Below are 24,625 nucleotides of genomic sequence, written 5' to 3' on the forward strand. Positions count from 1 at the left end.
CACGCTAACATGCGAGATCCGTAGAAACCGACTCACTGCGCGGTCACATCCCGCCCCGACTTCCCCCTGCCAGCGGCCTGGTGCTTTGAGATGAGGAGAAGATGTCGGTGTCGGGGCTGAAGGCCGAATTGAAGTTTTTGGAGTCCATTTTTGACCCAAACCACGAACGATTTAGAATAATAGACTGGAAACCCGACGAACTGAGTTGCCAATTTAACGTCACAGGAGAGAAGCTGCTGATCATTCACTGCAACATCACGGTGAGTCTCAGGCCAGCCGCTGCGCACAAGCTAACGCAGCCACCGACTATCAACTGGAACAAAAAAAAAAACCCACTGAGAGGGAAGGTGTTCGTGTTTACAAATTAAAATACGACTAAAAGCCTTTCGTTTAAACCTCGCGTTGTGTTTGGCCATAAACATACCAAAGTAACCCAGATGATTCAAGAAAACAAGACCGAGTCGGTTTTTATTTACACTTCCAAAAAAACTACCAAGCGAAAACGTCGATTAGTAACGACGCTGCGGTAGCTCCTGCTAGCCTGTCTTGTTAGCCTAAAATAACTGCGTCTACTAACACGGAGGATAACTTTCTAACTACTGAACACACGGATTATTATTCTCAACTTAATTTGGTCGACACACCGGGGAGGTGGTGGGGGGGCTTTGACTCTTTTTAACGTCGTATTTTAAACGACACAGTTATCTTAACATCCGTAACGCTGCGTGTGGGTTTTGAGTTATTTATCGTGAAATAAGAGGCGGTTTACTGGAATGTTGTTTTCTGCCGTTTCAGTAAATAGCCTGATCCCTCTGACGAAGTTAACTGGTATACATTAAAAGCTGTGACGGTAATCCTGTTCAGGGAAACAAAACATGTAGAAAGCCATATAGACAGGTCTGTACTGCAATAATGTTGTTGTTTTTTTCAACCTATTAATAATGTGAGTTATGTATTTTTACATACATGTTCTTAATTTTGGTGACTGTTGTTGGGCAGGGAATTTAGACACACATAATAAATATATATATATATATATATATATATTTATATATCTTATTTTTAATAATCAGAAAGTGCAGCTGATGCAACCTAAAACCTTAAAACTATTAAGGCCATGGTGTTTTTTGTATGGTTCAGGTATCACAGATAATTAACATAACCTCCACCCTGCCAAACCATGACCACATCCTCTTTTTTTTTTTTTTTTAGCAAAAACACCAAGTTGTCTTGGTGGACACAGACAGGCCTGTTAAATTATTTTTCCCTTTTAACTTTTAACTGTTTTAATGTTTTATTTACACAAAAGCCCTTCTTGGACAGGTGTTGCAAAAATAAGCATCCGCTATAAACACTGTGATAATGCATTGGATGTTGTTGTTTTTAGTTTATATCAATCTGTCCCTATCAAATAAACCAGAAATAAATACAATGAGCCCCTTCGTTGAGTTCAGTCAGTGACATCCCCCCCCCCCATACCACTCCTAACTCATGTCTGATCTGCAGATTAGTTGTATGGTCACCAGCACTTGATTGTCGAGACCCACCTGGTTAACCAAGCAGTTCTAGGAAAAGTAGGTAGAGATGCAAAACATGCAAGGTCTGTACCGCCTTCTTCACGAGAAGACTCAGTTAGTATAGGATGTGGTGTAAATAGAGGGTATTTGTATTTGTTTGCATCGTAGTTGGTCCCATAAGGTATGCAAGTTAAAATGTTGAATGCTATTGTATTCATGCAATCAGAAAGAGATATGTTCTGTTCATATCAGAATGGTTAAAAATCACAATTTGTTTCAACTTACAAATACTTTTAAATCTATACCATGCTGTATAGATGTGTGCAGTATTTTCCTTTTCTGGAAACTTAATATTATTTATAAATCATATGCTGTATAGTACCAGAAATGACATATTTGGACTTTTTTTTTTTATAGAGTAATGTGCATTTAATACTACACTAGAGTCCAGTTATAGATCCTTTCTGCATAACCCTCTTCATCATACATGCCAGTGCTTTAGTGGTGCTCTCAGCCATTTTTCTTCAGGTGCTCAAGATACTTTTGCTGTAAAGCTGGCTGGCTGTGTTTGTTTGGATATCATTTAAAGCTTATGATTAAACAGAAAATGTCCTCTGCATCGTTTTGGTATCATGAAAAGCAACATTGTTTTGTTCAAAGAGGTCATTCACAAAATGTAGGCCTTACATCTGTTAACTTACGAACATCAGTTGCTAATTTTCCATGTCCTGCTGTTGACTCTGTTGTAGGAATCGTATCCCTCAACGCCCCCGATATGGTTTGTTGACTCTGATGATCCTAGTCTGGCTGAAGTGTTGGAGCGCTTGGAGGATGTGAGAAAAGGCAGCACATTGGTTAGTTTGCTGATGTGGTTGAAATGTTAATGTCACACATTTTGCATGTTAGCTTTTTTTTCTTTTTGGTATCGATGTTTCATCTTGCTGATGTCACCCACAGCTTCTTCAGCAGTTGAAGCGTCTCATTTGTGACCTCTGTCGGCTTTACAACCTGCCACAACATCCTGATGTAGAAATGCTCGACCAGCCTCTACCTGCCGGCCCAATCACCCAAGAGAGAAAGGTACTTATCTTTAACAAAAGAGCATTTCTATTTTCTTTGTGGCATTCAGGGTTTTTCAATTCACAATGGTTTCCTCACACTACAGCATGGCCCTTCAGATGAGGTGACATCAGAGGAGGAGGAGGAGGAAGACATGGGAGAGGTGACTATGTATATTTTTGACAGTTCAGAGGATTCAAATAATTTAAAGCTAAATGGTGAAATTAGTTTTACATCCTGTTTCTAAATATAAATTATACAACTGCAGCAGGACATTGACCTGGACCAAGACCTGGACCATTACGAAATGAAAGAGGAGGAGCCAGTAGATGGTAAAAAGTCGGAGGATGATGGGATAGAAAAGGAAAATCTGGCCGTCTTGGAGAAGATTCGTAAAAACCAGAGACAGGATCACTTGAATGTAAGTGCTCTGTTGTTCCACAATTTTCTTTTTTTCCGTACATTTTCTTTTTTAATGTAGACTTTATTTTTATTTGACATCTCAGTCAATAGATCTAATTAATTCAAGATTCTGTTTATTGGGGGCGCCTGATAGACTCACGGCTTTGTCCCGCACCCCATGTATGGAGGCTATATTCATCATCGCAGTGGCCACGGTTGCAAAGTCGACCTCGGCCCCTTTGCTACTTGCCACCCCCCACACTCTCCATTTCCTGTCTCTTTTCAGCTGTCCTATCAAGAAGATTCGGTTTATTATCACTTCCATAATACACTCCCAGCATACTTCCCCGATCAGGCACACTATAATATTCTCTTTAATTCCAAATGCTTCTAAAACCTCGGCAAATGTAATGAGATGTCTCATTTTGTAATTAATTGAAGTTGTACATACTTTAATCACTGTGCTGTGAAGGATGACACTACCCGTTATCTGCAGGCCAATTCATGTTTATAACCTGTAGCTACAAGCTGACGATGAGATGAGCAGCATTTTATTTCTAAATGTTTATTAAATAACTTCTTCATGGATAGATTTTCTTCTTCGTTTGTCTTGATAGTTTCACTATTACAGATGTATAACATGGCTACTGGATGTGAATTACTTAGTTTTATTTATTCTGCCTATATTCCTTTTATGTCAGTGTGTCCATCAACTGCAGCAAAAAGGCTCATTGTTCCTCCCCCTGCAGGCAAAGTGTTGCTGCTGTCCAACAAAGAGTTAGTTAAGGGCTTTATATGCGATTTGTTGATCCAGCAGATGTCGCCCTTGAGCACCAGCATGAAACCAAAACAACTCGTGCTGCATTGTTGTGTTAGCATGCTAATGCTAGCGATCTTTATTATGCTCGTATCTTCACAAAATGCTTTGTCTTCACACTACCTGAAATGGCCGTGATCTAGAAATGCTTACGTGACATTAAATTAAGCAGTGAGTACAGTATGTTATTCTTCTTTTCTCTAGTCCCTCAATTAAACAACTTTTATACACGAGGGGAGGAGTCTGCCAGCCGTCCCGGCGATGTAAACAAACTGAAGATAGGACTCGGAAAACTCGGAAAGCATCACAGACAGTGGGACTCGGGTGTTACACCCATTGTAGACAGTCATGACTCACAGAGTTATTTTCAGAGGATATACTTGATTTCTATTACATTTAAGTGTGATGCCTGATGTGTAGCTGTAGGTAACAACCCTCAGGTTTATCACTAATTAATGAACAGAGTGACAGCATTTGATGAGGGACTGTGAATGTAAAGGTGTGTTCCATTAACCTCAGAACACGGATGTCGCAGCTGGGAATGACGTCACACCCGGATTAACTGTGTTCCAGTTTCGAGTGTGCAACAAGACGAACAACATGAACGCCGCCACGACTACCTTTGTTTTGTTAAGCAGCAGAAAGTCACATGACAACATCTATCCAAGGATAGAACTTTCACAATACTATCGGTGTGATCGAATTACAGTAAAACAAGACTAAAACTTATCGTCTACATCTTAAACTTTACTGTTGATGCACGTAGCAGCCATGTTGGATTTGAGTTCAGGCTGCTTAAGTTCTTCTGAGTTATCGAGACAATTCTGACTTCAGGGGGTGTTCCTGATGACGTATCAGACTTGCTACTCGGAATTTCTGACATCTGAGATCAAATGGAACGCACCATAAATACTGATAAGAGCACCGTTTGTACATGAGCTTAACGGTACTCTCAGTACCGACCAATCACATACAGTTTTAGGTACCCATCCCTAGTGACAATCTGACTTGTTTAGCTTTCGAACTGTGTATGAAACTGTCAGACTAAACCTTGGTAGCAGACAGAAATGAAACATTCACCTCATGATCTTTGATTTCACTCATGTAGAGCTGCTCTCCTCCCGCACACTGCATATGTCTCTGATATGTTCAGGGGTCCGACTATTTGTGTGATATAACTTTGTGATTTGTGTTGCAGGGTGCAGTGTCAGGCTCTGTCCAAGCCTCAGACCGCCTAATGAAGGAACTCAGGGAGATCTACAGGTCACAGAGTTACAAGACAGGTGATTGAAATGATGTATTTCTTCACAGAAATCTTCTTCTTTAAGAATCTTATCTGCAGATTCAAGTCAAGCTCTGCTTTTGTCTCTTATTTCACAGGTATTTATTCGGTCGAACTAGTCAGTGACAGCCTTTATGATTGGCATGTCAAGTTAAGGACGTAAGTTCTCACTTAAATTTGATTATATCATTTTACAGAGTGTTGGATGACTTTTTCTTTTCTCTTAGATTTGACCTGTTCTTCTTTATTACAGGGTAGACCCAGATAGTCCATTGCATAGTGACTTGCAGGTCTTAAAAGAAAAGGAAGGAGTGGACTATATTCTGCTCAATTTCTCTTATAAAGTAAGTGCCATGATCATCTTTGATTATATTTGTGTTATGTGATGGTTGTTGTAGTTTTCTTGAGAGTTAATTGTTTTTTTTTTCTTCATGTGACAGGATAATTTTCCTTTTGACCCACCTTTTGTACGGGTTGTCTCACCTGTGCTGTCCGGAGGGTGAGTGTGTGCTGATCTCTCCCTTTGCCCCGTCTGCATCTGTCAAGAAAAGACTCCCTCTTTAGGACCTTTAATTTAGTTCAGACACTTTAACTCCCAGTATGAATTAGTACTGTGGATGGAAATAGAAAAAAGACAGATGTGATGACACTGACTGAACATGTTCTGCAACCTTTGTGATGCTTGTAGCTGCTGAAGATGTGTTGATGCTGAGCGCTTCCTGCTTACAAAGGTTGCATCAGATCATCAGATTAAAAATCATGTTGTTCTTTTAGGTGCACAGTGTACTCTTTCATGATATGCTATTATTTTGTTGTACATGCAATGTGATTTGCTTTAAAGTAAACTATCTTCAGTGATTCTATCTTAAAATGCAAAAATGTGTTAGGCTTTGAAACGCAATTTACTGAGACTTTATGGAAAGAACATCATAGTCAGTTTTGGTCCAATTGAGGTTTTAGAGAGTAAATTGATACCCAACCAGATTATCTAGATTATGTTAGGCTGACTTTTAAGAAATGTGACTTATAATGATAACAGTCAGACTAATGTTTTTACAGGTATTTCAAAAGTCCAGTTTTAGTCTGACTAATATAATAAATCACGTTTTTCTAACTGAGTGTTAATGAACCGGCCCCTGAATCTCCCAAAGTGCAACAGTTTCTACATTAGCATTGCCTCGTTGTAAAATGAATAATCTCATACGACAAATCAAGACGTTTTCAAAGCAATTTTAAGCACAACATAAGCAAAAAGTCATGTGATCCCTTTCCTTGTCAAATATACAGTTTACACCTGTTCTAATAATAATTTTTCACATTATACTAAAGCCTGATACAGAATTTGATTATTCTTTTATTTCAGGTATGTTCTAGGAGGAGGGGCCTTGTGCATGGAGCTTCTCACAAAACAGGTACGGTAAATGAGGCTTATATTATGATGTAATCATCATCATTTGTAACATCAGGATTCATGGTTTTGTGTGTTTTGTCTTTTATTTGTAGGGCTGGAGCAGTGCCTATTCCATAGAGTCTGTCATTATGCAGATAAATGCAACTCTGGTTAAAGGAAAAGCCAGGGTGCAGTTTGGAGCCAATAAGGTATCTCATCTCATCTCAGCTCTTTGACCTTTACATGACCATGTCTTTTCACTCACAGAGGTCATTCACTGGTTAAACTGGTGTAGGATCAGTTAATGTGCTGACATTTCTCTGTCATAGATTAAAGATTATGGGCTATTTTGATGCTTTATCAGTGGCTATTCTATGCTTTTTATTTGTTATTTGGATCCTGTAGAATAATGGCTGAATATGATTGGACCATAAGATGTGGACTGACAGACATTACCCTGCTAGACCTAAACCATGTCCCTTACTTTTTGTTGACTGCAAATGTCCAATATATCTCCGTCTTGTTCATCAGAAACAGTTTCTGTGCATCTACAAAAACATCATTTGTTTTTCAGAACCAGTACAATCTTGCCAGAGCACAACAGTCGTACAAATCACTTGTGCAGATTCATGAAAAGAATGGTGAGTAAATATTTCTGAACTGTTTGGGCTCAATAGTCACACAACAGTTTGGACCCTTTTACAAAATGCTTTGTCTTTATGATCCTGCAGGCTGGTACACACCACCTAAAGAGGACGGATAAACAGAGCTACTACCACTATGCACTGAGAACACGTCTTTGGGTCAAAGTATTTTGTTTTCTTTGGAATATCCCCCCCCCTCCTCCCCCCACCCATCTGACTTCTCTGGGGATTCGTCATCTTTCATGCTGAAACCATCTCGTCGGCTCATTGGACAGGTACTGCTCCAGGAAAGACCTCGTTCTGGTATCACTCGGCTTCTCTTCTCAGTGTTGTAGTGAGGAGGATGATGTGAGGGAATCACATGTCCTGTTTTCTAAACATGCTCATTTGTCTTTTGAAAAAAGAACTTTTCTCCCTTGAAATGTGGGGAAAGGCTTTTTCTTTTAGCTGCTTTGACAAAGTGGGCTCCACGAACAGTTTTCTCCTCTCTGAATGGAAAGTTTTAAAAAGAAGATTGATATGGAAACTCTTCAGCCGGCACCTGGCTGCACCTGTTTTTATTAACCACAATCTCCTGTTTATTTAATTTTCCCTGTTTTGATTTTTCTTTTGGAAATGAACTGGTACTTAAATGCAAGAATTGTTTTAGAAGTTTTATTTGACCTTTGTTTTTATTATTTCAGGCTCTTAGACAATAATTGAGCCACGTCATTAAAAAGTATCTTAAAAATTGAAATCCCTACTTCCATGCTGTATATTTTAGCCCTCACTGTTTAAGAAGTGTGACAAATATTAGGCCAAGCAGAATCAATGATGTGGCTGCAGGAACTAAGATTTCCTGTAGACACTGAAGGAATCCACCAGAGGCTCCTGATTTTTAAAAAAATGGCAAAAGGACCTGAAATAAGAAGAGACATGAATATCGTTTTCAAGAGGATATAAAGATAAGTGTAACAGCGATCATTTTAGACCTAATGCTGAATCTCTTTTTGCCTTATTTTTGTTAACACATCAGTTTGGCTCTTGGTCTCTGATCAGTTTAGCTGTAGAGCTTGATGGCAGGTTTGGCGTTAGAAGCTTGTTATAAAGAACATCATCAGCTTCGATGAAAGCGACTTCGTTAAGCAGAACTGTGCTGGGATGAAGGGTGTTAAGAAGTGATTTATTTTTCTTTATCATTCCTCACAGGTTTGCAGCTAAATATGTGCATCAAATCTTCTTGACATATATTGATTGTAGTGGTTTTTCCTGTGCCCAGTTTGAAAATTGAGACTGTTACCTTGTCACAACCTCTCTCTTGTTTTTTCACCTTTTTAGTTCTCTCAGTCAGCGACCAAAATGTCCATCTCTCACAGAGCTTCCTTCACCACAACACAACACCACAGATGTGTTTCGGTATGTTACAAAATAGATGGTTTCTTGTGTGTTAAGAACCGACCTGAAACACTTAAATCTTAACTTTAAACATGCAATACACTGTAGTACTACTTCAGTACTGCTGGTCCCAATACTACAGGACACACACTGTATCAATCCAGTGGCTCTTTTGCAGCTTATCTGTTAACACTGTCAGTAAAAGTATGTTTGGAATGGCAACTCAGGTAACAAACAATACTACGAAGGGGAACCTGGACATGCACACTTTTGAGTTTGGGGTTAATCGACTCTCTGTACCACTGATGTTTCGATGAATTCACCCACTGATCTGATTTCCAAGAAAACAAGAGCTTCATAATAAAATGGGCCACATGTTGAATCTAATTCAAGCAGTGCAAGAAGAAGGGCACTTACAAAAAGATGCTATTTTAACAGGATTGTAGCAGCATGATGACCACCCCAGTTAAAGACTCATGAGTACTAACTGCTGTTACTTACAGGCTGCTGGTGAGGAGGTTCTCCGCGTGTGATCTTTAAGTATTTCTCATAAATAACATTTGCACAACTGGCAATAATGTGCCTGGAGAGGTCAAATCTAACAAAACATACACATTCTTAGCGTTTCATTTTTTTCCCCCCCTCCGCACACTTCTCCACTTCCTGTTGTTACATGTGTGATATATTTAATGAAGGAAGAGTTTTCAGGTGGTCGTCACCTCTACATGGGCTGTGTTGTCCAGCGGTACAGGAGAGATGGACCACAAACCTTTTTTTTTTTTTTCCTCCTAACAATCCACCCCCCCTTCCCTCCGTGGTGATCCCCTCCCCTAAAAAAAAAAAAAATGCCAAAACTGCTCATAGGGGACGTTAAGAGACGATTGAACTCGGAGGTCATGCCTTGGTGAACAGACTTGCACGCTTCTCTTACTGGACTGTGTTTCAAATATTCATTTATCTCAGCTGTTGATTCATTTTCTGGCACCAACAAACGGACGATCAGGTCTGCTTGGGTTGGCTCGTGTTGGTTTTATTTTATTTTTCATTTTCCATTTGAAGACATTTTGACCATGTACAGTAATTTGTAAACTTGCATCAAGTTTATGAATAAAGAATTTTAAGATTACCGCTGTGCTACTGGTTTCCCTCTGCGTTATTTCAGTCATTGGACGTGCTGACATTATGGTACAAAGTTGATAATACTAATTGTAGTTGATGCTGATTTAACTTTTTAAACAACTCTAAATAAATGCCTTTCAGGGAGGACGTTTTCTGGGAATTACATAATTTAAAACTAAATCATAATCATTTATAACTGATTATTTAAAATGTGGGAGGAGTTTTGGGAGCTATGGAGATCTGTTCACAGCAGGTGTAGATAACTGCTGACCCGGACTCTGGATATCACCAAACCGACATGTTCCTCCTGTGAGGTGTCAGTGTTTGAGGAGCCAGGGGAAGCCTTACCAGTATCTTTGGCAGAAGTCCCTAAAGTAGTCGAAAAGCTCCTCAGTGGAATAGGTTCAGGTGTGGATGAGGTTTGCCCTGAGATGCTGAAGGCCCCGGATGTAGAAGGAGTGTCTGGACTGACAAGACTCTTCGATGTCCCATGGAGGTCTGGGGCAGACTGGGCTGGTGATCCCCCAGTATAAAGGAGATCCAGAGGATGTGCTCCAACTATCAAGGTACCACACAACTCAGACTCTTTATTTAAAGGGTGCTGGGGAGGAGGAAGAAGGGGCCAAACAAGATGGCCCTGTGTTTTATGATAATGCAAAGCATGTCCACTTATTGTATTTTCATAATTGGCTGCTAAAGAATGACTGGATACAATACAGAGGGTTGTTGGGGGGGGGGGGGGGGGATATCTTAGTCGCCAATTTTAGTGAAGATATTTGAGAGTTTGTAGCATACGTTTATTTTGTCACACTATTTATTTTCAAACTCCTCATGCAGGGTTCTTCTGCATCTACAACGATGTAGTTCAAATTCAGGCTTGTGTGTGCAGAAGATCTTTGTGCGAACTACAAATGACAACACAGGATGCAACAAGAACTGTTTAATATCTATGAGGGTAAGACCAAATAATACAAAAGTAATACACAAAAATGTGTTCCTCATTGGCCTCACTCGTGGAGACAGCCTTCTTTCATTCTTCTTGTTAGGGCAAGTTTTTACTAAATGCGTTTATCCATGGCTAATATTTACCTCACCTCAAGTAATAATATATTTATATCTAGTTATGATATAGTACATGATGATACATATCAAACAATATACAGTACATGTGGGAACATTAGGTGCAGCAATGGAAAAGCTTTGATACAGCAACATGGAACGCAGTGTTTCTGCTACATGATAACTTTACAGCTGTACCGTCGTTTCAATAATCACATTTACTGTGCTGTATGTACATCAGAATGGACGGATCCAGAATTCAACAGAGACCACATCTCACTACACACCGGAAGAAGTAGCGCTTTTTTGTTCATGTTTGTGCATCCTCTTTACTTCATTTCGACTGATCAGCTAAACTTTGTGCATGAACTAACAGATGAACAGGTGAATGGTTCAGTTTACAGGGTTACACTCAGGGTTACTGTCTGTGCATCTGCTGGTGAACATGATTACTTCTACTAGTGGTGTCACACTGTATAGAACCCCCTAAGACCCCGCATCCATACACTTTATGGACTCACTTGTCCTGTGATAACAATCAGTCTGTGGTTGTTTTCTAAAGATCCAGACTTATTTATCTTGAATCCCCAGAGTTGCAAAATCACAAACCAAACAGAAAAATGCTTAAAACCTCATTGGAGTGGCAGCATGGCAAGTCGTAGTCTGGCCTATCACAGTGACCAGATTACTGGTTTGCTTTTTCTAGATCGCCAGAAAATTGTGCCATTATCACGAGAAAACCAGCTTTGTTAGCTCGAGGTAACAAGATAAAAAAAAGTCCAGATCTCAAGAAAATTAAATGAAGTCGTTATCACGGGAAAAGGGAGTAAATAAAATGTATGGATGCATGTCCGCTTAGGGGGCCTGTAGTCCAAACGTTAAAAAAAAGCCCATTTTCACTTTTTTGTTTTGGGTCTTTATAATTGATGTCTATATTTGAAGCCTGTACAACAGGAACCCATTATCTCATAAATCTACTGTTTAATATATTGATCCTAGTATTGCTGCACTGTGATGTCATGTGAATTTAGTTTGCATTGACGTCAGCAGGTAACCAAGTGCAAACATGATTTTAAACTTTTGAAAATGATAACAGTTATACAAAAAAACAAATCTGTTACCCACAGCCATGGAAAGATACGACTTCAAACTCACTCACACATCCTCCTAAATACACACAAAAAAAAAAACAACAACTGAAAGAGTCAAAACAACAAACAGCCTATTTTAAATACCACATCATCACAATCGGACAAGACGACTCACAGGTTTGGGAATAACAAGCATTCTGACACTTCACATTTGTTTCAAGTCTAATACTGTTTGTTATCACCATCTACTGAATGTAGAAGACGTTTTCAGACAAAATCTTTCACTGAAATCGATATGACGCCACCTCCAGCCTCACAAGGGCTACACACAAATCCTCTCCCTTTCAGTTTCACTTTTAAAAAAAAGAAACAACTGGCTTGCTTTTTTTAATATAAATATCATATTACAGCTACTCATAGAATTACACCAACAGCCACAAAAATGACACCAAGGCCTGAAACCCAGAGCTCCAGAAACAGGTCGTCATTTAAGCATTTACATGTAGGGTTACGTGGGAGAATTTGCCAAAGGAGGGAAACATCCATCACTTCATACAACGCTATGACCACCTACGACAATGATTAGTATGATTTACTGTATGTCCAACCTGCATGTGTTTTGGTTTCCTATCATATTTTACAGGTACAACACTAAATCATTCAATTGGAATGTTTAATCCAATAAACTACGATCCTAAATACTGCATGTGCTTCATTTTAAACATGTAATATTTGTTTTTTTTTCCACTTAATTTGTTATGTAAAGTTATGTCAAAAGAAACACCTGTCAATGGTTAAATGACGGTGATAAGAAGGAGACAAAGGCCCAACGCTTTGAAGGTGTACGGGCTTCACAAGTTCAATTTAAAACCAGCAATTTATCATCTTTCCTGAGCGTGTAAAAATGTTTACTGGAACTGACTCAGAGCAACTTCTCAACAGTAAAACGGAAAAAAATGGAAATATGTGGTCACCAGGTATAAATCATATAAATCACAGGATCTGAGAAATCTGAGGCTTGCATTTGGTAAATTATATCTGCTTTGGGCTTCTTTCAATCGGTCTAAAATGTATTATAGGGAGTTATTGATTCTGTTGATGGGATATCAGACTGGTTCAAAAGTCAATGTTTACATAAAGACTAAGAGAAATAGATTTAACCAGCTTTCCATGGATAACAAGCTTCATATTGATCATACAGAGACAAGACGGAGTATTCATTATCTCATCTAACTCTGCAAGAAGCAAACTAGCGCATTGTCCAAACTGTTGAACATTTTATTGAACATGAAATAACTAATTCAACTTTTCTGGACATTTTGCATAAAGGACGTATCAAATGAATTCTAACCAGCCGCGGTTCATCAATGGAGTGGCAGTTTTTAGTGTTTGGTGACGCTGAAGGCCAATGGGACGGTGGAGCTACTAAAGCATAAGAAACAAATTAACTCCAATTCAAAGATGATTAATAGATCAAGAGAAGTCACTCTGTTTGAACCACAGATAAACCTACCTGAATAACCTAAAGAGGCTCAGGGTTCTGGTTTTAGAAATATTCTGGTGTCTCCGTTTGAAAGCAATCCACACACTGACCAGCTGAAACTGAGCAGCATTGAGAGTTTAAAACAACAACATACAACAGCTTTATAATAACTTGCTGTTGATTTAAATATGAGCTGACTGAAATGATAAACTCCCACACCCTACGGAATAAAATAAAGTACACTTTCACCAAAACATGACATTGTTTTGAATTGTACAGTGAAATAATGGAGGGCACCTAATTCTGAGTTGTTTTCTTAATTGATCCCTTTTTATCTCTCCCACACTGCCGCCCAGCCCCCTCCTCTGTCCTACATTGGGTCGTCATAGTTGTAGGTGGGAGCTGCTGAGTACTGGTTCTGCTGCACGGCTCCCTGCGCGGCTCCCATTGCCGCCTGCTGGGCGGCCTGCTGGACGTGGGGGTTCTTCCAGGCCCCGGTGGTCCATTCCTCCTGGGCTTTACCCAGACTGCCCCCACTGCCACGGTAGAAGTTATGCACCTAAAAGAAGTTCAGAATGCATTTCATCAACGGGATCTAGGAAGAAAACATCCTACAGAACTAACATTCGACTAAATTCAAAAATAATTTTGTTGCAAAAAAAAAAAAAGTAAAGTATGAGAAACAAGAATGACAATGCTTACAATTATTTTTGTATAAAAGTTAAGTTAGCCAATGCTAACATTAGCAAGCTAGGTTGATTAGCCTAGGTTCCATGATTTAGGTGGAATAAAAAAGGACTAGAGCGCAGTTTCTATAACAACTGCTGAGTGGAAAGTCAGGAAAAAGGGTTTCTTTACAGTGTTTATAATCCAGTCAGTTGCACAACATGGACCCAACATGTCAGCAAACACTGCCAAGACAATCACTAAGCTGAAGGCTTGCAGCTTAGAGGCTATTTCCACAAATGTTGAAAACAACGCTAACCCATTTTAAACAATGTACACAAAACATGAAAAAAGCAGCATGGTCGATATTTCCTTAAATAAAAGGGAAGACATTCAGTATTAGTTGATCTCTATTTTTAATCTTGATTTCAACAAAATGAAGTCGACAAAAATGTTTGTCTGTCTGGGAAACAGTCAACAACTCTACAATATCTATACATTTTTTGCTCTAGGACCTACACGGTGCCAGACCCCCCCCCCCCCCCCCCCCCCCCGGCCTGTTTGATGGCCATGTCTGGCCCATGTATTTGAAACACAAGACCATCTTTAGAAATCTATTTTTGTTACCTTTGTGAGGGCGATAAAGGAGAGTACAGCCACGGCAGTAAACATGATGGTGGGAATCAGCATGACAACAGCTGAGCCAACGTTGGTGCTGAAGAACGTGATGGTAGCCAGCCAGCCACTAACGGGACAAAATAAAGAAATGAGAAAAATCACACATTTATGAACATTTTTTTGTTGCTCATTAATCAGTAGCTCCATTGTCTCCAAGTTGTTCATAAATACGTGAAGTCCTCAGATGAATGAGACCTAAGATAACTAAAAACCCTTCGAGCTGAATTTCTGTAATTTTCATCTTAGCTCAAACTTCTCTTAATGAGTCATAACTCATTCAAACGTAAACACTTATACATAATAAATATCTTAAGATATAGTGTGACATTAACTTTGACAAAACTAGGATTCATTCTTTATAACCCTATCAGAGTAATTTGTCTATTAATCCACAAGCATAATTCAGTTATATCCATAATCAGTTTTTTTTAAAGACTCCTTTTATTTTATTGGACAAATATAGAGTGACAGGAAATGTGGGGAGAGAGAGTGGGGCATTAAACACACCAAATTGCGTCAGGCAGGGAGTCAAACCTGCGATCAGTGTGCTCTACCAACTGAGCCAAACCATCACCCTGGATAGGTAATATTTAACTCTATAAATTATTGTAATGATGTCAGATGACAACACATATACAAGCTTTTGGACTGCACAGTTATCCCAGTATTATGTGAAAGGGGTTCATGGTGTTAAGACTTTGAAACCCCCTGATTAGAGGTAAAATGAGAATCGAGTAATGTTTTAGGACTGTTGTGAAAGATGTTTTTGTCTACATCCAGATTAAACTGCCAGACAATATTAACCCTTTAGACAAACCTATTCTCACCTTTTAATGAACCATGTAGTAAATAATTGGTAAAGAAAACCTTTGGTTCAGTGCTGGCTATGGCAAATTAAACACGTTGGTGGTAAATTATTCGTATTTGTGCATTAAACTCAATTTTTAGTTGCAGATTGGAGCAAAAGGGAAGAAAAAAAGACACAAAGAGTACCTGTTTGTTTTCAAGAAACTGACAGAAATGATGTAAAGCATGTGCTAGCTCCTTTGCAGTCACTTGATATCAACCGAACTTAACTTTATCCAATCATTATGAAAATATTAATGATTTTTAAAAAATAATTCAAGATAAAACAAAAACGTTAATGTCTATCACATAGTGACAGAAGTTGTTAAATACTTCCAAATCAAACATAATGATTGAGTGTTTTGATAATTATCTGATCATGTTTCTTACCACACTCCCCAGCCTGGAATGCCAATAGTCTGGATAATACTGATCACCACCTGGGCCATGAAGACGAAGAAGAACGCCATGAAGTTGAAGGAGCTGTCCGTTCTGCACAGAGAGAGTAAAGCATGTCAGAGATGACGTCATCGAGCAGGACAGCAGGTACTTGTGTTGATTAATGCTCCGAGTGGAAGCAGCTCACTTAAAGGCCTTGTAGATGGGCCTGAACCAGCACACGTAGGAGCAGGGGGTGAAGAGGATGAGCCAGATGAAGGCCATGCCAAAGTTGGTCGCTCCGCCACCTCCACACATCCACGCCAGACAGCCAATCACATTGACAGCCAGTGTTGCACTATGCACTGTCACCATCACAGAGAGAGAGAGAGAGAGAGAGGATGACCAAGACAGGAAAGACTGAAGACAAAAACCTGTTTGGCAAATGTCCCACAGGGTGCATTACTCATAACTCAGCAGGACTGAATCACCAGGAATCTCTGCGAATACACAATATCACATTTTCAGTTCTATATTACAGCCACAGTAAATCTATATGGACTGGAGCTACGATTTACTAAGCCCACACAGCACACAGTTCCTACCCTACAATTACTAAACATTAGGAGAAGACTAAACTACTTTTTCAGCAGACTTACATTCTTGTTTTCAAATGGAAGAACCTACATAAAAAAAAGAGACCATCATGTTGATTTAAATATGACAGTGTGACACAGTGCTATGATTGAGTGTTATCACTTAACATAGCAACTAACCATTGCTTAATAAATCAATAGGGAAATTATTATCTCAATTAAAACCCATCAAAGTTTTGGCTCCTGAAAATGTTTCAACAGGCCAATAATCTTCTATCAATGATGTGCAACCAGTAAACCATATCATCTTTATTCATGTTTAAAAGAACAAAAGAACATTTGCATTGTGCTTGAAGAAAAGCTTTAAATGTTTTCAAACTGACATTGAATGGCAATTTGCTTAATCAGAATCACTAAGGTCTTCGATTTACACAATATTGCAGAGTATGCATTAAAAATGTACAAGAAAACTCTAGACAGTGAGAGCGGTCGATCCGGTCTCTCGCAGCTACACTGGAGTGTTTAGGATGTTGGGCTTTCATAATATTTTGGGTTAAACAAAGTGACATGGCAGGAAAAACCAACAGAGGTGGTGCAAAGGTAAATAGGGTGATGATATTTAAAAATGCTGACACTTGAAATGCAGTGAAAGATGACAAAAAGACAAAACTTTAACAGCATGTGCACTCACAGATCCATAAGTAGTAGAGCCTCTTGCACATGGTGCGGAACTGGTCTGGGATCTCGTTGAAGTCTTGGTAAAAACATGGCTTGAGGGGGATGAATCGAGGCAGGGGAGGGAAGTTGTTTTCTAGGACACAAAGACACAGTTCACCACAGCTGCCCACAAGCCAAGTTCATACAGAAATCAAGTCAAGACAGCTGCATGGAGGATTACAATCTAGCTTCTGTAAATGGGTTGATGTTGCAGTAACGGCCAGTTCTGTGCATGGACTTTAAGATAGGGAAGCTCACCTGCCATGTTACCCGCTCAGTATTTCCTTCTGCTTGCAAAGAGGCACACGGACTTCGATCTCAGCTGCCTTTAACACCAAACTGCAAGAGAATCAAATAGCTGTTTTAATGAAGTGCAACATCACTCTCACACTGCTCTCCTTGGAGGCAACAGGGCCACCATCCTTCATAGGCCTCCCCGTGGATGCATGCACCCACTACACATGGGGAGGGGGGAAAAAAAAGGCTTGGAACACCTATATGGTTTGATTAGAGGTGGTGGTGGTCCTGCACACCCTATTTGTGGACCACACATTAAATCGACAGAGATAAACATGCTTTTCACCGCATATTAGAGCTGTAATACGCGTTGTGGGAGAACAGTGCTGTGGCCTGGACGCCATTCCTAACATGTATTCATAACCTATGGGCACGACATAGGCGTGTAGGCCTACACAGTCTGCAGATATAACTATGTAGATCTAATAGAACAATCTGTTAAGCTCCCCAGGCAACAATTTACCAGCTTCCACAGTTATTTGACTGTTTTGTGTGCCACATTTCAACGCAGATCATGGTGGTTGTATGCTATGGGCTCTGAAGGGCATCTTTCTGCTACAAAAAAAAAAGAAGCAATCGCTGCAGAGAAATACAGATACATCCCGGTTGATTTCATTCACTGTGACCCTTGGGGTTTTTTTTTTTAGATGTGTGTTTCTGTCGGTGGATCTCGGTGATGTTGCAGCAGGGACACAGCTTGCATCGTGATCACAGCGATGGAGAAGCGTCCTTCAAGCCTGTGCGACACGGTGCATCGCTGCTGCTTCTTCTAACATCATCCGGATTGACGGGCAGGCTGGTCAAGCCCAAACTCCTCGCAATGCAAAAAACCCAACCACAGTATAGAGATTTCAAGGTTTCACGGAAAACAGAATCCGATTTGTGTCAATACATTTATCTCCCCCCTCTCTCTCTCTCTCTCTCTCTTCAGATGGTGTAAGGTATGATTTTAAACGCCTTACCTCCTTTTTTTTGGGGTCCAAGAATGTCACTAGAATCCCTCCGTTCGTTTAAATAGCATCCTCTGGATTAATCGGCATTAAAACACATAGGATGAAACAGACAGATCAGGCGCTGCTCACAGAAATATGTTACGTTATTCTTGAAATGATGGGTGGTTGGGAGTAAGCGGCGGTCACGTGACGTCAGGTCTTTTCTTTACGCACATACCCCCCTCCCCCTCTCCCCCCTCCTCCCCGCCCCCTTTGGCAGGACCCAGCTCCAACAACAAAAAAAAAACTGGATTTGTTGCTGACCTGAATAAACCAATCAGGAATTAGGAATATTTGATCAAGCCCCGCCTCCCCATGATGCTTTCCACAGTGCTGAAAATCAGAGGAGGCATTAAACAACCTGATCTGATTGGCTTCCAGATAGTTAGAATATATTACTACATAGATGTCACTGCAAAAAAAAAAAACAGATGAGGAAGAGGAGTGGCCTATCGCAATCTGGAACTGGATGTATTCATAAATCAGAATTACATTTTGCGTAGACTACTTTTTGACAATGTTTTTTAGCAAAAAAATAAATAAATCTGAGGTATGCAATTTTTATTTTGCATCACATTTTATATCTAGAAGTGAACATAAAACAGCAACAACAACACAATGAATAATAGTAACCAATTTCATCTCCCACTCAAAAAAATCTATTAACATCTATTAAAATTGAAAAACTTGTTACTGAAATTTTGTTATTTAATTTTGGATTGTTTTAATCAATCCTACTGTATGAAATGTGAGGCCTTTTCAAGAACAACTTCTTGGTTGTTAAAAAAAATGACCCTTTACAGGAGACACTCATGAGTTCACATCTCAGTATTTCCCACAAGCTTGATGTCAACGACACAAATTATATTGTCTGAACGCTAGTGTCTTGTGTGGTTGGACTTTCCCAGCCACTTTTTGTGTATTTGAAAGGGGCTAAAATTATTAAATGTCTTTGACGATTCATCGCATGTTTCATAACTATTGATTCTTCCCACACGTAAAACATAGTCGGAGACATTTATTTTGCAGAAGAAAGGTGGTCCTCCCATGTGACATTTGAACACAGCACTACCGTACTATTTTTCATTCGACAATGTTTGAATTTTGTTGCTTCCATGAGCGTAGCTTTCACAATTTCGACATTTCTACGGCACTTGAACGCAGCAGTGCCTGGGGTTAACGCTAGCTGTTCCTGTGGTGCTATGAGTTGAGGAAGACTAAAGGTAAAAGCAATTTACGATATAAAACCGGTGTCTTTCGAGTGAAATAGGCCTATGTGCAACCGGGGAGTAGCCCGGACACATTCAAGACATCCCACATATTTATGACAATGCTTCATTGCGACCGAGAAATGAGCAGCTGTTCACTTGTTGTAGCTCAGTTTGTGTGAGCTAATGTAGCTAGCTCCTTCACACTCAGCTGTGCTTGATAAGAGTGATAACATGACGAGCTGACCTAATGCAGGAACTGAACGGTAACATTAGCTGTATTATGCAAAGTTGGGACCTTTTTTTTAATTGATGTTTTTGTTTTGGTGCTTAGCAAAAAAGTTACAGCTGACGTTAAATAGAAACTAAAGTAACTTGATGAGCAAACATTGGCCTATGACAAGACTTCTTGTGTGTCTTGTTGTTTGCTGCACTGTTAACACCCAGCTTTACATTAATCTTTGTATATATACATATATATATATATATAAAGATTGCATCAAATGTATAATTGTAAACATACTGTACCAAACTGTATAGATATAAGGATTGTATAAATATAGTACATCAAATTGTGCAAATAGAATATAATTACTTTATTGATCCCAAACTGGAAAATTGTGGCATTACAGCAGCAGGTTGTACAAACACACAATATGAGTAAAAAAACACAATGTTAGCAAATCTAAACACAATATAATATTAACTACAAAGTAAATAAGCACTAAAAATATCAAAACTAAGAATGTGAATATATACAACCAGGATTTAACTAAGCATTACTAGTCTTAAATAGGAAGATTAAATATGGAAGATTGAATGTAAATGTGCAAAAACAGAGTAGTAAATGGACAGTATTGACATAAGTTAAAGTGCATGAGTGTAGACATATAATAAGCAGAAACTATTCAATATAAGGGTGAGTAGACAGACAAATGAAGTGAACATGAGTGCAGGGATCATTTGTAAATGTAACATGTGCAGAACAGATTACAGTATGCAGAGACAGATATCATCATGATGACAGTTCTCTGCTCGTATGAGGTGAGCTGTTGTACAGAGTTATGGCCTTCGATAAGAAAGATTTCTTGTATCTGTCCTTGTGACAGCTGAGTTGAATCAGTGTGTTGGAGAAGCTGCTCTTGCTGTTTGTCCAGTAGGGTGTGCAGAGGGTGATCAGGATTATCCATAATGCATAACAGTTTGTTCAGAGTCCTCCTCTCTGTCACCACTACAAAAGAGTCCAGCTTGCAGCCTATCACAGAGCAGGCCTTCTTAATCAGTCAAAATAGATATGTATATATAGATATATGGATTGTATGAATATATAAATTATAAAAAATCATAGTATATCAAGTTGTGTATATGTATGGAAAATCATTGGATTGTAAATATCAAATATAGTATCATAAATATAGTTTAGCAAATTGTATATAGATAGATTGTATATATAGAGAGATTATAAAGAACACAGGAAGTTAATTTAATAAATATTAATTATTGAGCTGTGGAAAAGGTAGGATTAAATAAGTTTTATACTTCTTCCTACTCCTTTTCAGGTATATCAATTGAATACACTGTATGTAATTTTCTTTTTCTTTTTTTGTGAAATAATTTGAACATTGTTTTTTGTTTATTGTATTTTCGTGCTTCTCATTTTGTTTTGTATTTTTGATATGTTTGATTTTATTTGATATGTCTGAAATAAATCAATCAATCAAATCTAAGCTAACTTTGGTGCTATCTTATCGCCTGTTTGTACAGTGCTGGGAATGCAGCCCCCGCTCCCACCTGAGGCAGTCAGAGAGCTGGTGTGCTCCTGTCTGCACAGAGACCCCGTAGCAGCAGACCTCCGCTGCAGCCTGTTTGTTGCTGCTGCACAGAACTACAAGAAGGACTCTCTCCTCAGACCCTTCCCTCCAAGATATTTAAGTGGAGACAATAAGGATTTTGATGAGCTGGTAAAATGATATTTTTACGCACAAAAGTCAATTATTCAAGTTTAGAAACGGCTTGATTTCAGGTATTAGAGGTTAACACAAGGTAGTTAAGTAAAATAAGAAACATGCCTTTTTCATAAACTAGTTTAGAATAGAATAGTGGTTCTCAACTGGTGGGTCGGGACCCATAAGTGTCAGAAAAGTGCCCATTTTTCATTAAATAAATTTGAAAGGTCGCACTGTCTCTTTAAGGAGTGTGTAGTGGGTCCATAAGCTAGCCCAGTTGAGAAACACTGAGATAGAATGGACTGCATGAATGCTGTTAGCATTGTGGTGGGAATAACACACACTTGGTGGCAGTGTTGTGCTGTTTAGCAATGTGTCAGTAAAAAGATGGTGAACGAAAATTAGGAGAGGTTTTTTGATGGTTTTATGATGTAAATATTTATATAAAACTGAGCATTTTGGTTTGAAATATTTCTAAAACACAGAAGCATAGACCATAAAAACAGAGGTTTAAGAGAGGAAAAGAAGACAAGGTATACCAAGGATATGTTTGACTCCTACTGTTCGGTCAATATAAGAATGCAATAAGTTATTTTTCTTCTCTAGTTGGCTGATGTGAACTCTTTGCCTGGGGTGAGAGAGTTGGTGAGACTACGACCCAGAGAGGGAGATCATCACCTGGCTCTAACACACTGGATTCTCTCTTCAAAGAGCTTTGCTGTGAAGACCCTGCAGAAAGATGACGTACATAACTTCAAGAATAGATGCATTAAAAGTGTCTTTTACCTGTTGCTTTTTTTTTCACATTGTGTTTCTTTCATCTCTACCAGTATGGAAAACTTTGTAACCTGACGGAAAATGAAGGGATTTCTGCGCCTGCACCAGACTTCTTGTTTGAGCTGGAGTACTGTGACCAGAGGAACGCCAGGTTTGAGAAGACGAGGGCCGGCAGAGACGTCTTCTATGCATTCCACGGGAGCCGACTGGAGAACTTTCACTCTATCATTCACAACGGGCTGCACTGTCACCTTAACAAGGTTAGTTCAGCCATCAGTGTTTCACCTTCTTTTGGGAAGTACTCTCTCTGTTATTGTGCAGGACGCCATGGAGCTGTTGAAGAAGAGAGATACGTAAAGCATGAAGTGAAGGTACTCTTGAATTCTTGGCTCTGCTCGACCAACAAAAACTACATTGGGTTTGGTTTCTTTTCTGCATGTTGTTTGTAGAACTCAGTGTTCGGAGAGGGGACCTACCTCACCAGTGACCTCAGCATGGCAGTGCTCTACAGTCCTCACAGCAGCGGCTGGAGAGAAAGTCTTCTGGGTCCACTGCTCAGCTGTGTTGCCTTGTGTGAAGTCATTGATCACCCAGATGTGAAGTGCCAGGTGAAGAAAAAAGGTGAGTTAACTGTGGGATTCACAATTTTAAAAATTCTGCCGCACTCATGTCCAAATGTTATATATTTATATATTTTAATATATATATATATATATATATATATATATATATAAATAAATAAATGCCATCATTTCTCATTTCAGATTCTGAAATCATTGACCGTCAGCGCTCAAGAGCAAAGAACAGCGAAGGGGGAGAAGTACCGCAGAAGTACTTTGTAGTAACCAACAATCAGCTTTTGCGTGTAAAATACCTGCTGGTTTACTCTCAAAGGAGGCACCTGTCCAGGTGAGGTTATGTCATAGTTTGTTTTGCGTAAAGGATGTAAAAGTTTTTTTATTTATGAACTACGTTACACCCAAAAATATTCGGCTTGAAAATACCACGCAGACACATTTGAGACCTCTGGAGATGTGTCCGGTTGCAATGAGTTACAAATTTGCCCTTCAATAATATGTACACACTACCCACACTAGTACTGAGAACCCTCGAAACATAAGATGGTAATGTTGAGAGAGTTTTACTTTTATGGAGAAGTTCTCTAAGCATACAGGTGGGGCAACGTTGTGACAACAGCTCTTGTTTGTTTTTTTGATTCACACATGTAACTAGTTGTTGAATTCATTGGAGTTGTAGTTCCATCACATGAGGCAGACAGGATTATCTGACAGCTGCTAATTGCAAGAACTCAATGAATTAGTTCCAGAAAAATAACGTTACTATTGATTAAGATGGTGGGTTTTATTTGATTTGAATATAGGACATCAACTCGAAACATGAATCAAAATATATACCCCGTGTTTTTCTGTAAACAGAATAAGTGAAATAAGATTTGGGTAGTGTCAGCAAACCAAAAGTTTTGTTTGTGTTTTTCTCCTGCAGACATTCCCGCAGCACCTCCTGGCTCCTCAGACATCATTTTGCCATCATGATGAGTCTCTATCTTCTGCTGCTCATATTCATAGGTGCCTTTAACTCCACCGCCTTCGTATCCTTTTGGAACAGATTATTCAGGTGACAAGAGAGGAGGACAGACGGCCTGGATGTTTCTTCTCCTCAGTGCCTTCCTGTTCAGAGACTGACTGGAGGCCTGACTGAAGTTTTATGCACCTTTTAGACTGTTTTCTCTCTACGATTATATGTTTCTTTCTTTGTACAAATAACAATAATTACTGTTATTTCTAAACAACATCAGCTATGCTAATCTGTTTTAATTTGGTTGAAATGGGAATTATTATCGTTCTGCATTTTAAAATGTTATTCAACGTTTCATCTGTAAATTGTATCATTCAGTAAACATCCTGATTAATAGATCAGCTCTGTTGCTGTGTGGTTTCAGTCCCCCGAGGTCACTGTCTCAAACCCAAAGGGTTTAAATGGAAAAAAGATGATATTGAAAAATCCTCCTGTTGAAATAACTTCACAGTCGAGTGTTGAAATCCTATTTTTCTGAATTGAGGCTTTTTGTAGCAACTTGTTATACTGATTCTATTATAATTATATACTTGTATATGCCAGTCTGTTGACCAGGCACTAATCATAAATGTCCCAAATGCAAATTAGGGCTGATACTGTTTTTGTCATTGTAGATTATTATGCTGAATGTTTTGGTCATTAAAGGTTTGGTCAATAAAATAGAAAAAAGTCAAAGGCTCATGAAAATGCC

At 39.1% G+C, this 24,625-nt stretch overlaps 3 protein-coding genes across 4 annotated transcripts; 2 read left to right on the forward strand and 1 right to left on the reverse strand.

The window, feature by feature from the left end:
* LOC110002812 (ubiquitin-conjugating enzyme E2 Q2) lies at positions 1–9,611 on the forward strand. 2 transcript variants are annotated; one of them, XM_020658477.3, is made up of 13 exons: positions 1–260; positions 2,267–2,371; positions 2,475–2,597; positions 2,683–2,739; positions 2,848–2,997; positions 4,994–5,078; positions 5,176–5,236; positions 5,331–5,421; positions 5,518–5,576; positions 6,441–6,489; positions 6,581–6,676; positions 7,042–7,108; positions 7,199–9,611. In XM_020658477.3, exons 1-13 carry the CDS (start codon positions 102–104, stop codon positions 7,228–7,230), a joined length of 1,134 nt encoding a protein of 377 aa, XP_020514133.1. In that variant the 5' UTR covers positions 1–101; the 3' UTR covers positions 7,231–9,611. The 2 variants fall into 2 exon arrangements, with proteins under 2 accessions (XP_020514133.1, XP_020514126.1); XM_020658470.3 differs by having other exon boundaries at positions 2–260; positions 2,845–2,997.
* Positions 9,612–10,531: 920 nt separating this feature from the next.
* Positions 10,532–18,561, reverse strand: scamp5a (secretory carrier membrane protein 5a). The gene is made up of 7 exons (XM_020659583.3): positions 18,378–18,561; positions 17,377–17,457; positions 17,093–17,212; positions 16,014–16,170; positions 15,818–15,919; positions 14,531–14,648; positions 10,532–13,796 (listed from the first exon to the last, which is right to left on the reverse strand). The coding sequence occupies exons 2-7, from the start codon at positions 17,381–17,383 to the stop codon at positions 13,608–13,610; spliced, it is 693 nt and encodes a 230-aa protein (XP_020515239.1). The 5' UTR covers positions 17,384–17,457; positions 18,378–18,561; the 3' UTR covers positions 10,532–13,607.
* Positions 18,562–19,489: 928 nt separating this feature from the next.
* On the forward strand, positions 19,490–24,625 carry parp16 (poly (ADP-ribose) polymerase family, member 16). Its single transcript, XM_020659566.3, has 7 exons — positions 19,490–19,630; positions 21,380–21,576; positions 22,168–22,305; positions 22,392–22,598; positions 22,788–22,959; positions 23,103–23,247; positions 23,842–24,625. Exons 2-7 carry the CDS (start codon positions 21,388–21,390, stop codon positions 23,975–23,977), a joined length of 987 nt encoding a protein of 328 aa, XP_020515222.1. The 5' UTR covers positions 19,490–19,630; positions 21,380–21,387; the 3' UTR covers positions 23,978–24,625.

This window comes from Labrus bergylta, chromosome 7, assembly GCF_963930695.1.
Source record: "Labrus bergylta chromosome 7, fLabBer1.1, whole genome shotgun sequence".
Taxonomy (NCBI): domain Eukaryota; kingdom Metazoa; phylum Chordata; class Actinopteri; order Labriformes; family Labridae; genus Labrus; species Labrus bergylta.

Coding starts and splice junctions, on each gene's coding strand:
- LOC110002812 (XM_020658470.3), top strand. CDS start 102: ATGTCGGTGTCGGGGCTGAAGGCCGAATTGAAGTTTTTGGAGTCCATT. Junction 261..2,266: donor TCATTCACTGCAACATCACG/GTGAGTCTCAGG, acceptor ACTCTGTTGTAG/GAATCGTATCCCTCAACGCC. Junction 5,577..6,440: donor TCACCTGTGCTGTCCGGAGG/GTGAGTGTGTGC, acceptor CTTTTATTTCAG/GTATGTTCTAGGAGGAGGGG.
- parp16 (XM_020659566.3), top strand. CDS start 21,388: ATGCAGCCCCCGCTCCCACCTGAGGCAGTCAGAGAGCTGGTGTGCTCC. Junction 22,306..22,391: donor AGACCCTGCAGAAAGATGAC/GTACATAACTTC, acceptor CATCTCTACCAG/TATGGAAAACTTTGTAACCT. Junction 22,599..22,787: donor TGCACTGTCACCTTAACAAG/GTTAGTTCAGCC, acceptor TGTTGTTTGTAG/AACTCAGTGTTCGGAGAGGG.
- scamp5a (XM_020659583.3), bottom strand. Junction 14,649..15,817: donor ATTCCAGGCTGGGGAGTGTG/GTAAGAAACATG, acceptor TTGTCCCGTTAG/TGGCTGGCTGGCTACCATCA. Junction 13,797..14,530: donor CCTTTATCGCCCTCACAAAG/GTAACAAAAATA, acceptor AACTTCTTTTAG/GTGCATAACTTCTACCGTGG.